We start from the raw sequence: 15,855 nt of genomic DNA on the forward strand, positions 1-15,855 counted from the left end.
TCGGGGGCTTATCTTCCCTGGCCCCACTCCTAACAGGAGCCTGGGGCAGGGCCTGGGCAGGACACACTGCAGGGTGCTGTGTGTGTGGAGGGGGTGCTGTGTGTGTGTGTGGGGGGGTGATGTGTGTGTGGGGGGGTGCTGGGTGGAGGGGGTGCTGTGTGTGGAGGGGGAGCTGTGTGGAGGGGGGTCGCTGTGTATGGAGGTGGGTGCTGTGTGTGTGGAGAGGGGTGCTGTGTGTGGAGGGGGTGCTGTGTGCGGAGTGGGCCCAATGCTGCCTAATGCTGCTCCGCCACCTGCGCTCCCAGGTGCCCAGTGACCTTGATCTTTCTGCCCCGGAGCCAGGGGCGGGTCGTCTCTTCTGCAGAGGGAGGGCTGTCCTGGGGGGTCGTTGGCACAGGGGGCGGCGCCCTCCTGCCCGCGTGAGCCGGTTCCCCATCGGGTGGGCGGAGCCGAGGGCAGTGGGCCCGGGAGGGAATCCTGGTTGGCGGCACGGACGCCCCCGCGTCTCGGGACTCGGGCGGGCGGCGCACGTGGCCCTCGCGGCAAGCTCCCCGGGCAGTCGGGCTCCCCGGGCTGCGGCCGCGCCCCGCCCTCCGCCTCCCGCCCCGACGGCGCGGTCCTCGCCGCCTCCGCCCGGCGTGCGCCTCCCGGGGGTCGCGTGGGCCGCTCGCCGGCTCCGCCGCGTCTGGAGGGGCCGGAGCGAGGGTCGGTCACGGCCGCCCCGGTGCCGCCTCCCGCCGCGCGGCCTCCCGCCCGGCGCCGTGGCTCCTCCGCCCCGCTGGCTGGCCTGTGACTCCCCCAGACCCCCGGTGCGGACGGTCCTCCCACCTGTGTCCGCCGCCAGCCCGGAGGGTCCTGACTCCCGCGAGCACCCAGCACCCAGCCCCGCGCTCGCTCTCCCAGGCGTTCCGGGCCTCTCTGCGCCTCAGCTGCCTCTTCCGTCAAATGGGGACAGGGGACTCACTCAAGGTCTCACGAGGATTTAACGAGCTCGAGCGTGTCCAGACCGGGCCAGCACCAGGCGCGCAGCACACGCTTTCTCATTACGGTCTCGTGAGATGAAAGTCTGGCAGGGCGCTGGTCTGCACACTGCCGAGCCAATGACCCGGGGCCGGTGCTGTGTGCCTTCAGGCAAGACACTCGCCCTCTCTGCTCCTCCTGTTCTGCCGCAGTACCGGGGGCCCTCCGGTGCTGGCTCCTTGGGGCGGGGAGAGGATCGAGCGAGTGACACATGAAACGCGCACAGAAGCCCGGCAGTCTCAGTTGTCGGCTGTTTTGCTCGCTCCGAGAGGCCGCGCAGCAGCGCTCGCAGCCGCCTCGAACCCCGGGCGTCCGGGCAGGGAAGCCCCGCCCCGCCAAGCCCCGCCCCCGCCAAAGCCCCGCCCGGAAGCAGGTTTGTCCGCGCCCGGCCGCCGTCCGCCGCGCGCTCCGCTTCCGCCTTCGCCCACGTGGTGCGGCTCGCGCTCAGTCCGCGGCGCCGTGAGTGGGGCCGGGTGGGGACGCGCCCCTCTGGTCGCGGCGGCGCAGCCGGGGTCTCCCCAACTTCCGAGGGAAAGCTGGTCGGGCGGGGCTGAGGACGAGGGGGGCACAGGAGGGGCGGGGAGGTCAGAGGTCACTCTAGGGGTAGGGGTCGTCGGAGGTTAGCTGCGGGCGGGGCTGGAGCGTGGGAGGGTTTGGGGGAGGTCGGAGGTCAAGAGAGGTGGGTCGGGCGCCCCGGGGGAGGCCGCAGTTCAGGAGGGCCGGGGTCGTGACCCCCGCCGCTGCCGGCCGTGCATGGGGGTCCCCAGCCTGCGGGCGGCGGCCGGGGCGCTGAGCAGAGCCTGCGGACGGTGGAGCCCGCGCCTGGGACCGCGCCTGCTCCGGTAATGCCCGCGCGCTGGTCGGCCCCGGGCGGCTCGTGACACCCGCGAGCCTGGCTGCCCGCGGCGGGGCGGGCCCTCTGCGCGCCGGGTGCTGTCGCTGCCGGGTGCTGTCGCCGCCCGGGGTCTCCGCCCGGTGTCGCCCGCGGCTGCTGGGCGCCGACTCGCGCGCGGCTCGTGCTCACCCCGCCCTGTCGTTTCAGTTCGCCCCCCATGGCCGGGAACGTGCAGGCCCCCGCACCCGTGGGCGCCAGGCTGCAGCAGGACAGGAAGGCCCGGAGCGGCTGGCAGGGCGGGGCCAGGGTCTGGGAGGAAACGGAGCAGCAGGCGAAAAAGCTCAAGAGCAGCGGCGACGAGGACGGGGAGCAGCACAGGAAGCTGCCCAAGCGGAAGATCGTGTTGCTCATGGCTTATTCCGGGAAGGGTTACCACGGCATGCAGGTGAGGGCGTGCGGGCGGGGGCGTGCAGGGGGTAGTGCAGGTGGGGGCGTGCCGGCGGGGCATGCAGGCGAGGGCGTGCGGGCGGGGGCGTGCAGGGGGTAGTGCAGGTGGGGGCGTGCCGGCGGGGGATGCAGGCGAGGGCATGCAGGTGAGGGCACGCAGGTTGGGGGTCGCCGCCTGGGCCAGCGTCCACTCCATTCCTCTCCTGACTGCCCTGTGGCTTTGGGTAGGGACAGTAGAGTGACAGTGATCCAGTGAAACCACCTCAGGAAACTGCAGAAAGTGGAGCTCGTTCTTCACCCACTTTTCAGAGTTGTCGTGTGGGTCCCATCAAACAGGATTCGAATCCATGCAGCCTTGATCCTGGTCCATCCACGTGAGATGCTGTGCTGGGGCTCTCACGAGTCTGCTGGGGTGGTGAAGGGGTCGGCTCTGCTGCTGACGAGCGATGTGGCCTTGGGCAGGTGATTGCAGCTCTCTGGCTGCCTCCTGCCTCCTCTGGGGTGCGGAGGTCACAGGGCAGCTCTAGGGCGTGGAGCCTCAGCTGCTTACTGATGCTGAGTGCTGAGAACCGAGGACAGCGCCAGCGGAGCTCAGAATCAGCTGTTAGTGTTTGTGGGCAGTGTGAAGGTGACAGAGTGTGGACAGACAGGCACCCTTCACAATTCTCTACGCAGCCCGCCAGTTTGATTCTGCTGTGAAAGACAGAGGGTCTGGGTGCCCTGCAAGTGCACGTGGACTTTCTTCTAGTTCCCCGTAGTCAACTCTGTGGCTCTTGAACTTTGCTTCTGTGTTCTTTAAACTTCTTTAAGCTTGACAGTAAGAAATCCACTGCTGTGTGCAGAGTATCTAATCTAAACATAAGTTTAAGAAAACAGTGCCTGGGGCCGGCCCTGGTGGTTAAGTTCGGCGCGCTCCACTTCAGTGTCTCGGGTTCTGTTCCCAGGCGCAGACCTACACCACTCGTCTGTCAGTGGCCCTGCTGTGGCAGCTCACATACCACGAGAGGAGTATTGGCAACAGAGGTTAACTCAGGGCACATCTTCCTCAGCAAAAAGAGAAAATGCCTCACCTTACTGAGTGTCATAGTAACTTTTACTGTGAATAATATTAGTAATAAGATACTTCGCATCCTGTTTTATTTTTATAAGAAATGTAGGTCACACCTGTGAAACTAATCTCGTGACCACTGGGAGATTGTGACTGGGGGTCGGAAAGCATTGCTTCAGGGTAACTTACGCCAGCCTTAGTAGGAACAGAGGCCACCTCTGCTGTTCCTCGTGGATGACTGAAATCCTTTTTTGAGGGTGATTTTGATTACATGAGTTTTGCCTTAGGTGCTGTCTTGAGAACTTTGAGAAAATGTCCATCATCTTCCACTTGCCTCAGTTTCCCCATTCGGGAAATGGCGGGGGTGGAGAGTGACAGCAGCTCACAGGGCTGATGGAAGGACAGATTGAGATATGTGGAAGGGTTGTTGTCTCTGGGTTTGTTCTTTTTCTGACTCTCCGTTGCCTCCTACCTACAGCATAGATGTCACCACTCAGCCACCTTCCTCACTGCCTGGTCCTCTCTCTGTTTGTTAATTTCCATTGCCGTCATTTGAGGAGCTTTATGACTTTATGCTGAATAAGGGATTGCACTTTAATTGCAGTGGAAACGTGAGGTAGATGGGAAGAGCCTCACCACTGTGGTGAGTCGTGGCTAAGTGCTTGCAGGCCCTTGTGTCCCCTGCGTTGGACAGGTTTCCTTTGAGAACAGTCAGGATGGTGATCTCCCCGATGTCCTAGGGTCCTGCAGGCCCTGGGCTATGGTTGGGGCAAGCTGAGAGGGTTAGTATTAGCGAGGTCCTGGAAGCAGTGGATGTCTTTCGCTGGCATTCAGTAATCACAAGAGGTTGTACAGGCTGGTCACATGAACTGAGGGGTTTAGGAAAAGCCAGGGATGCCAGACCCAGCCTGTGCCGGCAGTATCCAGGGGTGGGTTTCCCCCTTTGAGCCAAGGGGGCTGCCTCCCTCAAGTGATAAGGGGGGTGTCCTCTGCAGCCGAGTGCTGCAGACAGATGCAGCAGAGTGCTGCAGCAGGAGCGGTGCTGGTTTCAGGTCTGAGCAGGTGGGAGGAAACGACATCTCAGGTGACGGCCACTGTTGGCTGTTTCACTGGCTGCCCAGGGTGGGGAGTTGCTAGAGACTGTGGGTACCCCCAGGTGGCTTTCCTGCGTGGCGTGGGTACAGGAAGAGCTGCAGTGTGTCCCCACAGCCACCGTGTGGGCACACTCCATGTGTCCCCTACTTGGAGCAGCCTGGGCTCAGGGCCCTTGTTTTGCGGGTAGTGACTGAGTGAAAAACAATTTGTTTTCTTCTCTTTTCCTCAGAGGAATGTTGGGTCCTCGCAATTCAAGACCATTGAGGATGACTTGGTGTCCGCCCTGGTGCGGTCAGGCTGTATTCCTGAAAATCATGGTGAAGACATGAGGAAAATGTCCTTCCAGCGGTGCGCCCGGACGGACAAGGTAGGCGCCCGTCTCTCCCCATCCCCTGCGGGCGCGAGCGACACCTGGGCCTGCTGGGCTGTGTTTTGTCTTTGATCGCCCTCATCCCGTTTTCCATCCTGGCGTCTTTATTTGTCAAGACTCTTGGTTACTAATGGCAGGTGCACAAATCAGACCAGTCTGAATGCACAGAAAGCTGTTGCCTTGTGTAACTGCGAGGCCCGGGAGCCTCTCCAGCCCAGGTGTGGCAGGACCTGGTTGCTCACCACTGGCGAGACGTCGCGTTGTCTCGGTCTGTCTTTCTCCTCTGTCACCCCTGCAGGTGCCATGGTGGCACGACATCTGCCTCGGAGCCGTCCGTCTCAGGCTCACCCTGCAGATGGCATCATGTGGCCGCAAAGGCAAGCCATACTTGCGATGTTACGTTTTCTAGTAGCTACAGTCAAAAGGAAAGAGGAAGTTGGTTTTAATAGTCAATTTTATTTAACTCACTATAACCAGGATTGTCTTGTCTCAATGTGTAATCAATATAAAAAAGGGATCAATGGGATACATTTTCCATTCTTTTGGTGTGTGTGCCAAGTCTTTGAAATCCCGTGCGTATTCCACGCTGAGTGAACATCTCCACTACGCGAGCCGTGTCTCGTGGACTCAGGAGGCCGGGGGGCTGTGGTCCAGCCCTGTCCCCTCAGTCACAAGATTGAGTCCCACTGTCTGGTTGGCTTGTGCAGCTGTCCTGGGTGGTCCCACCCCATCACATTTCTGGGTGTAGGATTGGCATGCACAGTGGCTCCCCACAGAGAACAGAGGTGTCGCTGAGGTGGGGCCTGTGTCCCAGCAGGTAGGACAGCAGGGCGTGGCAAACGTAAAGCTCTTCTCTAGTTGGTGTAAAACACATATACGCCACAACTTCACCCTGCCCCTCAGAAACCCTGGCCCCGAATGCACATCGCTGGCTGCCTGGCTCAGTGGGAGTCTGTCACAGACGGAGCTTTCTGCAGGTCAGGGTTCTGGGAATCTGAATAACAACTAGTTTCAAATGGACACGGGTGCCCTGGGACCCACAGGCCCAGGCCAGAACCCCAGAACTGGAGTTGTCGCACAGATAGGTAAGAACGAAAATAGGACCCACACATTCACTTCTCGTAGGTGAGGTGATAACATAACTGTTGGCTCAAGTAAGGAGTCCTCTGGTTCTTCATGGTTTTCATTTTCTTTTTCTTTTTTTTTTTTTCCTTTTTGAGGAAGATTGTCCCTGAGCTAACATCCGTTGCCAATCTTCCCCTTTTTGCTTGAGGAAGAGTCACCCTGAGTGGCAGTCTTCCTCTATTTCATATGTGAGTCGCCATCACAGCGTGGACTGATGAGCGGCATGTAGGTGCGCGCCTGGCATCCAAACCTGTGAGACCCTGGGCCACCGAAGCAAAATGTGTGAACTTAACCCCTGTGCCAGTGGGCCGGCCCCTCGTTTTCTTTTTAATTCTTCCATTTATAGCTCTCTGGTTGTTTTCAAGGCAGAAGGAAAGTAAACGTTTACCTGACCTAATAAAGAGAGCATTTCAAAATATGGTGCTAGCATTTATTTTAATTTCCATCGCTATTAGAGGTGGTTGTATTCTAATATGTTTTCGTTTGTACATTTTGGGAAACCTAAAGAAGTAGAACCTTTGACACTAACATCACAACACCAGGCATCCAGCCCCTCTAACGAACAAATGATCACATTTTGTTAGTTTTTGTTTTAGATTTAAAAAAATTAGTTTTATTGAGATATAATCCACTCCCATACAATTTGCCCATTTAAAGTGTACAATTTGGGGGCCAGCCCCAGTGGCCTAGTGGTTAAGTTCAGTGCACTCCACTTCAGTAGCCTGGGTTTGGTTCCCGGGGGCAGACCCACACCACTCTGTCAGCGGCCATGCTGTGCTGGCAGCCCACATACTGAAAAATAGAGGAAGATTGGCACGGATGTTAGCTCAGGGCAAATCTTTCTCAGCAAATAAATAAATAAGTGAATAAAGTGTACAATTCGACAGATTCTAGTGTATTCGCAGAGTTGTGTAGCCATCACACAGTCAATCTTGGAACATTCTCATCATCCCTTTAGCTATAACCCCCATCCCCACCAGTATGTCCAGAGTATTCTCATTTCAACATGTAATCCATACAGAAAGGTTAGCACTGAGACATGTTTCCATTCCTTTTTTGTACTAAGTCTTTGAAATCTGCTGTCTGTTTCCCACTAACAGCACCTCTCGTGTCAGAGCAGCTCGTCTCGGGCACTAAGTAGCCACCAGATGCCTCTGCAGAGGAGGCTGTGGGTCTGGGGGCGGTGAATTTGGCCTGTGTAATGTCTCACCAGTTTATATTTTGTCTTTCTTTTTTTTAATTTCTTCAATTTTTTTTTTAAGGATTTAAAAAAATTTTTCCTTTTTCTCCCCAAAGAACCCTGATACATAGTTGTGTATTTAGTTGTGGGTCCTTCTGGTTGTGGCATGTGGCATGCCACCCCAGCATGGCCCAATGAGCGGTGCCATGTCCACGCCCAGGATTTGAACCAGCGAAACCCTGGGCCACTGAAGCGGAGTGCGCGAACCCAACCACTCAGCCATGGAGCCGACCCCATCTCCAATTTTTTGTTTGGAAAACTTTCAGACCTTCAGAGGTCTCAGCAACAACGCAGTGAATGCCCAGAGACTCCCCCAGCTTCAGCAGCAGTAAAGTTTTGCTGTATTTATCTCTGTATTTATCTACCTCCTTGTTTTCCTTTAAGTTAAACAGGACCCTTCAAAAGTAAGTCGCATCATCACCTTTGACCTGAAACATCAGCGTGAGTCTCCCAGGGACAGCGGCGTCGCTGACCCCTCAGTGTAACTGTCACCCTGGAAATTCAGCATTCACATGATACCATTTTCTTTTTTAAGATTTTTTATTTTGGGGCCGTCCCGGTAGCACAGCAGTTAAGTGTGCGTCTTCCACTTCGGTGGCCCAGGGTTCACTGGTTGGGATCCCGGGTGCAGACATGGCACCGCTTGGCACACTGTGCTGTGGTAGGCATCCCATGTATAAAGTAGAGGAAGATGGGCACGGATGTTAGCTCAGGGCCAGTCTTCCTCAGCAAAAAGAGGAGGATTGGCAGCAGACATTAGCTCAGGGCTAATCTTCCTCAGGAAAAAAAAAAAAAAGATTTTTTATTTTTCCTTTTTTCTCTCCAAAGCCCCCTGGTACATAGTTGTGTATTTTTAGTTGTGGGTCCTTCTAGTTGTGGCATGTGGGATGCTGCCTCAGTGTGGCTTGCCACGTGGAGCCATGTCTGCGCCCAGGATCCAAACCGGCGAAACCCTGGGCCCCCGAAGTGGAGCGCGAGAATTTAACCACTCGCCATGGAGCCGGCCCCCGTCATGTCTTTTGAGCTTCCTTTACTCAAACAGTCTCGTCGTCTCCTTTCTGTCCTTCCTGATGTGATGTATTTGGACAGTTTAGGCCAGTTGTTTTGAAGAATGCCCTCAATCTGCATTTATCTGATTCTCCTCACGACTAGATTCAGATCAAGTTTTTTGGCAGGAATATTACATGTGCTACGATATAGTCTATTTTCTTTGCATTTATTTTTTAAATCTTTCTAGAATCTGTGACGATAGCACACAGGAAGGTGCTTATAACATCCGTGTGAGTGGTTCTAAGGCGGACTCCAGGGTAGCCCTGACCCAGGTCAGCATAGGGCTCTGCCTGAACCCCAGGGGCCCTCATCCACTTCCAAATCACACCTCTTCCTCTCCCTGCGAGTTACTACCATCTGGACTTCTATGCAAACTTGCTTTTAGAAAAAAGGTGTCACATACAAATGGTAGCGTGTGCTCCCCGTCACTGTGGAGCTTGATTGTTTTACCTGTGTGACCAGCAGCCCAGCCCCGTCCAGGTCACTGCCCCGCCGCCCCACGGGTGACTACTGTTGTGCCTTAGCTGGTAATCTCTTCCTTGCTTTGCCTCGTAGTTCTCTCGTCTCAGTTGCATTTTCTTTTTTCCCTAAGTTGCTGAGACTCACATCTCAGGTGGGGTTTTATTTCCTCTCTGCATAATATCATGTTTGTTCCCTAGTTTAAGTTTTGTTGGGCTTTGCAGTCATCTGTAGTATTCTGTAAGTTGTGCTGCACTCACCCCCTTGGTATATGGAGCCTTGTTCTTCTGCCTGCTCATTCCCTTCGGATGCATTTCTAAAAGCAGAATTCCTCCATGAAAGGATGTAATGTTCACGTGGTCCTTCTGTTTAAAAGATCAGCTTGCAGAATGTTGTGCTTGAAGAATAAGGCCCAGCTGGCCCCTCCCGCCCGTTCTGCTTCCGTTGCAGGGTGTATCCGCAGCTGGCCAGGTCGTGTCCCTGAAGGTGTGGCTGATTGATGACATTTTGGAGAAGATCAACAGCCACCTTCCGTCTCACATTCGGATACTGGGTAAGCACGCCGGGCAGTGGCTGGGCTTACAGAGACACGAAAGCTCTTGCACCAAGTTTCTCCGGTGCAGTTAAGACAACAGAGTGGTTGCTTAGCAGTTGGAAGGAGTGGTTGTGAGTCATCTGCTCGAAGAGTTCAGTATTTCCACCTCCTTCAGAAGTGGGCACAGCTGGACAGGCAGACTCAGAAAGTCCCTGGATTACAGCGCCTTGGTGCTCCACCAGCCGTGTGTTAACCGCACAGTGGGGATAGAAGTCCAGATTTGGGAAACTTAAAACAGCTGATTATTCCCTTTTCTATCAAGCTTGATAAATGGGATGTTTAGGTCTTTTTTCTTTTTTTAAATCCAGTCTGACTCCCTCTGCCTTAAAAAGTGGCGTGTGTATGCCATTTATGTTTAATGTGGTGTTAGGATGGCTGGTGGAGATCTTGCCATCTGTTTCTCTTTGTCCCAGCTGTTATTTGTTTCCCTCTCTTCTTTATCTGCCTTCTTTTGGATTAATTGATAAATTTTTAAATTCCATTTAATATATCACCCTGGTTGCCTTGGTAGCTGTAACTTGCTGTGGTTTTTTAGTGATTGCTTCGGGGTTTAAAGCAAGGGTTGGCAACTTTTTCTGTAGAGGGCCAGGCAGTCAAATATTTTGGACTTTGTGGCCACACAGATTATGGTTTCTGTTACATATACATATATCTTCAATTTATTTTGAGGAAGATTAGCCCCGAGCTAACTCCTGCCAATCCTCCTCTTTTTGCTGAGGAAGCCTGGCCCTGAGCTAACATCCGTGCCCATCTCCCTCTGCTGTATATGTGGGACCCCTACCACAGCATGGCTTGCCAAGCGGTGCCGTGTCTGCATCTGGGATCCGAACCGGCGAACACTAGGCCGCTGAAGCAGCACGTGTGCACTTAACCGCTGTGCCACCGGGCCGGCTCCCATATATATTTTTTAAACCACCCTTTCAGTCTTCAGCATCTTAGCTCACAGGCTGTACAGAAGCATTCGTAGTTCTGGCCCTGGTTTGCCAGTGCTGGGTTGGAGCATCCGTGTCTGGCTTAGCACAGTGTGCTTCAGTGAAGCCGCACCCTGTCGTGCACGGTCTAAAACCACAACAGCACAGTTGCATCTCTCCCCTCTCGGCCTTTGTGCTGTTGTGGATGTGTATTTTATTCTATGTATGTTATAAACCACTACTATATTGTTATTATTTTTTCTTTACGCAGCCAATTTAAAACATTTTTTAAGTACTTTTTATTTTTTTTTCTTCTGCTTTTTCTCTCCCAAAGCCCCCAGTACATAGTTGTGTATTTTAGTTGTGGATCCTTCTAGTTGTGGCATGTGGGATGCCACCTCAACGTGGCCTGACGAGTGGTGCCATGTCTGCACCCAGGATCTGAACCAGCGAAACCCTGGGCCACCGAAGCGGAGTGCGCAAACTTAACCACTCGGGCACCGGGCCGGCCCCTTAACTACTTTTTAAAATTGAAGTATAATTGACATATAATCAACCACATATTTCACTATACAGTTAAAGAGCTTTGATATGTGTGTACATCTCTGAAACCACCCCAGTCAAGACAGTGAGCCTCTCCGTCACCCCAGAAGATGGGAACTGTCCGCCTGCCCCAGTCCTCACCAGGCAGCCACTGACCTGCTTTCTGTCACTGTACATTAAAAAACAATTCTTAATGCAGAGTCAGTAACCCTTGTTGGTTGCTTTGCCCACTCTTGAATTTATTTTTCACGCAGTACAGTTTTATTTTTATCATGTCGTCGTCTTTCTCTGCCTCGTGATGCAAATTCCCTCCTGAGAAGCTCCTCCTGGAGTGGATTCTCTTGAAGTCCCATTTGATGCCTCTTATGTTCGTTCCCATGGGACACATTTTAATGTGTTCCACAGATTGTTCCTCAGATTTGCTAAAACAATGCCACACCCCATACACACCTGTTTCACGATGAGCGCACCTTGCAGAGCGTGGCACGGCACCGCACTCACCCTTGTCGCCGCCAGGGACATGCTTGTCTGGCAGCCGCTCAGGGCAGTTAGTCCTGCACCGCTGAAGCAGCACGTGTGACGTGTGCTCGCAGGGCTCAGGCTCGATGAAACTGGTTCTCAGCCGAACTAAAATTACCCCAAAGTCAGACTCGACAGTGGACACACAAGAACAAGGACCGCGGTGCGGTTGCTCCCAAGATCGAGGCTGCTGTGACCCAGCAGCCCCAGGGCTGGGGTGGTGCGGCCTGGGCTCCAGTCGACCATTGAAAACATGAAACCCAAGTGGAGTTTTCCGTCAGACTCCGGGTGAAGTGGAGCCCTTGTGAGCAGGGGGACCGGCCCCAGGGTTACGACTGCAGCTGCCCTCGCGAGAAGACTCGCGACACAGTGTGTGTCCAGGGACGAGGAGAGCGGGTCTTTGTTCCCGGCTCCTGGAAACAGTACCTGCTCGCAGTTCCTGCTGTTCGTCCAGAAATTTTCCATACAAATACACATACATGCGTTTCTGTTTTTCTCACACATGGAATTCCCCTGCATATGGTTCTTCATTTTGCCTTTTTTATTTTTCCACTTAATAGTCAAATATTTATTGAGCACCTGTGGGTGCTGTTAGCCCTCAGGGCGCTGGGCGTCTCGGAGGAGACGCAGCCTCGGCTCCTGGAGACTTGCTTCCTGATCTTCAGGGGCTGCCCCTTAGTTCATCCTATGAATATTCCAGAATACATTTGATCATTTTCCTATTGCTGGACTTTCTGAGTTTCGAGTTTTTTTGCTGTTGTCATGCTGCTGCCTCTGGCCTCACCTGCAGAATAACTTCTGACGAGTGGGTTCTGGGTCACTGTTGCACGCCTGGTGCCCAGCATGGTTCAGTCTGTGTGCAGAGCTGGAGTAGTTCGTGTCCGAGTCAGCGAAGGGCGAGAGCAGGACCTCCCCGCGCCTAGGCCAACCCTGGGCTTTAACAAACACTGACGTTTTTGTTGTGTTGACTTGTTTAGCTCTGAGATCGCGCATCTGAGGGTTTAGGGTTCAGTACAGAAAGCCAGTCTCGCCGGGACCTGTCCACCTGTGGGAGGCGAGCCGCCGTGCTCAGCCCTGGTCCGGGCGCCCGTTGCCTTAGCCACGCTCCTCTTCATTTACCTCTTCTCCCCAAGGACTGAAGAGAGTCACGGGCGGCTTCAACTCCAAGAACAAATGTGACGCCAGGACCTACTTCTACATGCTGCCCACGTTCGCCTTTGCCCACAAGGACCGTGACGTGCAGGACGAGACCTACCGGCTGACGGCAGAGACGCTGCAGAGCGTGAACAGGCTCCTGGCCTGCTACAAGGGCACCCACAACTTCCACAACTTCACCTCGCAGAAGGGGCCCCGGGAGCCCAGCGCCCAGCGCTACATCCTGGACATGTACTGCGAGGAGCCCTTCGTGCGGGAGGGCATGGAGTTTGCAGTGATCAAGGTGAAGGGGCAGAGCTTCATGACGCACCAGATCAGGAAGATGGTCGGCCTGGTGGTGGCCATCGTCAAGGGCTACGCCCCCGAGAGCGTGCTGGCGCGCAGCTGGGGGGAGGCGAAGGTGGACGTGCCCAAGGCCCCGGGGCTCGGCCTCGTCCTGGAGCGGGTGCACTTCGAGAAGTACAACCAGCGCTTCGGCAACGACGGGCTGCACGAGCCGCTGGACTGGGCGCAGGAGGAGGCGGAGGTCGCCGCGTTCAAGGAGCAGCACATCTACCCTGCCATCGTCAGCACCGAGCGGCACGAGCGGTCCATGGCCCAGTGGCTGAGCACCCTGCCTGTGCACGACTTCAGCGCCACTGCCCATGCGGCAGCCAAGGTGGGGCTGGGGCCATGGGCGGGGCTGGAGGCCATGGGGCTGGCGCAGGCCCTTCCCCAGGCTCAGCCAAGTGCTCCTCCACATCTGTCGTTGTCTGTGACTAAGCTTCTGACCCACTTTGCACTGGTGTCTTTTTGCCGTGTGTATAGATGAGCAAGCTGAGGCACAGAGAGGTGTGTCATTCCCCCAAGGTCACACAGCAGCAGGAGGGCCAGGGTGTTGGACCGGGTGGCCAATGACCCTAAATGCTGCCTTGCACTTGCTCCCCACTCAGCACACAGTGACCCTGGGTGAGGGACGTGCTCAGTGGCCTGTCTTCTCATTTGTGAGATGGAGGTGACAGCAAGATGTCCTTCTTTGGCTGAGCCTGCTGGTCAGTTAGCACACGTCAGTTGTTAAACCCGCTTCAGACGTGGGGTCACTTGAGAGGCACCTGGGATGCTCAGCTGCCTGGTGTTCTCGTCGCCCCTTTGGTGGCCTTCCTGTCTAGGTCCCACCTTCTGGAAGGGAAAAGCTGCCTGGGTAAGGCTGTGCTTTCGGCCCAGCCCACCTGGAGTCCTGCCAGTCCGGTGGCTCTGCTCCAGGAGCACCAGGCCCGGCTTGCTTCATTTACCTGCAAGAGACCTGGCTCGAAGTGTCACTCACCTGTTAGTTAACTCCCGACTATGTTTAGCAGGAGAACATCTCTGATTTGAGGTGCTGGAACTAAAAGCAGCCTGAAGTTGAAATTTTACTGCAGTTCTCAATTCTTCTGTACCCTGGGTGAGCGATGTCTCAAAGCTCGTGTTCTCTCGTGGTGGCCCAGCAGGTTTTCAAAGGGTGAAATTCCCACTCAGAGCTCTGGGAGATTTCTTCCCGTTATCTAGATATCCAGGAAAACATTGTCCTTTTTCCACGCCTGGGCTTGTAAACTTATGTGCATACAGGTAAGGAGAGCAAGTGAAGTGGGCTGGATGTAAGAAAAGCAGGAGTGCAGGTTGGATGATAAATGGCAACGACAGGGATGCGGTAGGGATTGGTGGAGACTGTGGCAACAGGTGAGCTCTTGTTCTATCTAAAGGGGGCTGTTACAGCTCAGTGCTAGCTAGTGGTGGCCCCATGGGAAGGTGGGCCTAGTGTTGTCAGAACTTAAATGTTTTCAAGAGAAACTGGCATTCCAGGATCTTACATGAAATCTTCCATTCTTTAAATGTGATGGTTATTAATTTTCCCAAGCACTGAGGCCAGTGGAGCACGTGTGCATGTCTGACCTGGGGGCCAGACTTTGCCCTCTGCCTGATGTCCGCCAATAAAAGCTTCTGACCATTTGCTGTCTTTACACTCTGCTGAGGGGCTGCACGTATCCAGTTTTGAAGTAGCCCAGTTTCATGTCCCTGAGGTCATTGCAGCCTCTTGGGGTTTGAAGGCGCCTCTTGTCCCCAGCCCCTGGCTTTCCCTGCTTGAGTTGGGTTCTGGAATCAGTTAAGATAAAGAGGCCGAGAACAAATGCTTATCTTCATTCCTGACGGGGCAGGCTTGGCGCATGGGCTCAGGAGGGCAGCGCCACAGGCTCCTGATGCTGAGTGTGCCGTGGGCAGTTCTCGGCTGCCCTCTGCATGAGGAGGGAGTGCCTGCGCCCGGCAGTTTGCTTGCACACGGCCAGTTTCCTGTCTGCTCTTGTTCTGCAGGTCCCCAGCCCCCTGGAAGGCAGTGAAGGGGACGGAGACAGCGACTGAGGCGCAGGCTGCCCACCAGAGCATCTTGGAGTTGGTCTGTGGTGTGTCTGCCAGGAGCTGCCACTCTGCTGTTGGCTGTGTTCCTCACCAAGACGGGAGAACTTAGATGTGGCCTCACAACCTCAGGATCTTGAGACCTGCATCACTGCGTTTTCATCACGGGGAGAATCTGCCGTGAATCCGTTTTCAGCTCGTGCATTAACTACACACACCTCAGCATGTAAAGACACTATTTTTTTAAAGAAGTGATTTTCTTATTAAATAAGTACAAACTTTGCTTAGTCAGTCTTTCTTTTACCTTTTCCTTGTTCTTTTGCATGTTTCTTCCATTGAGAGAGATGGAAGGAGCACTCTGCTATGTTAGGAACAGACCTGGCTGGCCTCCGCGGGGAGCCTGGGCGTGCGCGGAGTCCCCTGGGCAGACAGGCTCAGCGTGGCTCTGGCAGCTGAGGCCCAGCAGGCGGCGCAGCAAGAGCTCTTAGCAGGATTTGCTGTCAAGCTGTCAGGATGGGGCCTGGCTGCGTGCAGTGAAAGTCCGACAGGTGGCACAGGCAAGAACAGGGGGGCAGTCAGCTCCCCGATGCGGGAGGACACAGGCTCCTTCTCGCTGCCCACCTGGCCCTTTTCAGCACACGGTCTTCATCCTGGTCACATCCACCCCAGGGGTGTCCATGTTCTAGGCGGAGGAGTGAGTGCAGAAGGAAGAGGCGTGTTATTGAATAGGTCCCTTAGCGAGCTCTCCCATAAGACTCCCCAGCAACATTTTCCCTCACTGGGGGACTTGGGCTTTGGGTCTGGAGTTGATGAACTGGGACACTCCGGACCAGGATGAGCTTGGAGGAGACATGCTGGAGGTTGGTTTTGGTTTTAAGCATGTTCATTTCACCTGTGATAGAGCTTTTTTTTGAAGAAGGTTAGCTCTGGGCTGACATCTGCCAATCCTCCTCTTTTTGCTGAGGAAGACTGGCCCTGAGCTAATATCTGCACCCATCTTCCTCCACTTTGTATGTGGGATGCCGCCACAGCATGGCTTGTTAGGCAGTGCGTAGGTCCACACCTGGGATCCGAAC

At 54.9% G+C, this 15,855-nt stretch overlaps 1 protein-coding gene across 3 annotated transcripts; it reads left to right on the plus strand.

Moving 5' to 3' along the window:
- Positions 1–1,387: 1,387 nt before the first annotated feature.
- PUS1 (pseudouridine synthase 1) lies at positions 1,388–15,061 on the plus strand. Of its 3 annotated transcripts, none has more exons than XM_023647356.2 (6): positions 1,388–1,479; positions 2,063–2,300; positions 4,675–4,812; positions 9,140–9,242; positions 12,391–13,070; positions 14,738–15,061. In XM_023647356.2, the coding sequence occupies exons 2-6, from the start codon at positions 2,073–2,075 to the stop codon at positions 14,783–14,785; spliced, it is 1,197 nt and encodes a 398-aa protein (XP_023503124.1). In that variant the 5' UTR covers positions 1,388–1,479; positions 2,063–2,072; the 3' UTR covers positions 14,786–15,061. The 3 variants fall into 3 exon arrangements, with proteins under 3 accessions (XP_023503124.1, XP_023503122.1, XP_023503123.1); XM_023647354.2 differs by having other exon boundaries at positions 1,392–1,862; XM_023647355.2 differs by having other exon boundaries at positions 1,443–1,559.
- The last annotated feature ends 794 nt before the right edge of the window (positions 15,062–15,855 follow it).

Source organism: Equus caballus, chromosome 8, assembly GCF_041296265.1.
Source record: "Equus caballus isolate H_3958 breed thoroughbred chromosome 8, TB-T2T, whole genome shotgun sequence".
NCBI lineage: Eukaryota > Metazoa > Chordata > Mammalia > Perissodactyla > Equidae > Equus > Equus caballus.

Coding starts and splice junctions, on each gene's coding strand:
- PUS1 (XM_023647354.2), top strand. CDS start 1,774: ATGGGGGTCCCCAGCCTGCGGGCGGCGGCCGGGGCGCTGAGCAGAGCC. Junction 2,301..4,674: donor AGGGTTACCACGGCATGCAG/GTGAGGGCGTGC, acceptor TCTTTTCCTCAG/AGGAATGTTGGGTCCTCGCA. Junction 13,071..14,737: donor CTGCCCATGCGGCAGCCAAG/GTGGGGCTGGGG, acceptor CTTGTTCTGCAG/GTCCCCAGCCCCCTGGAAGG.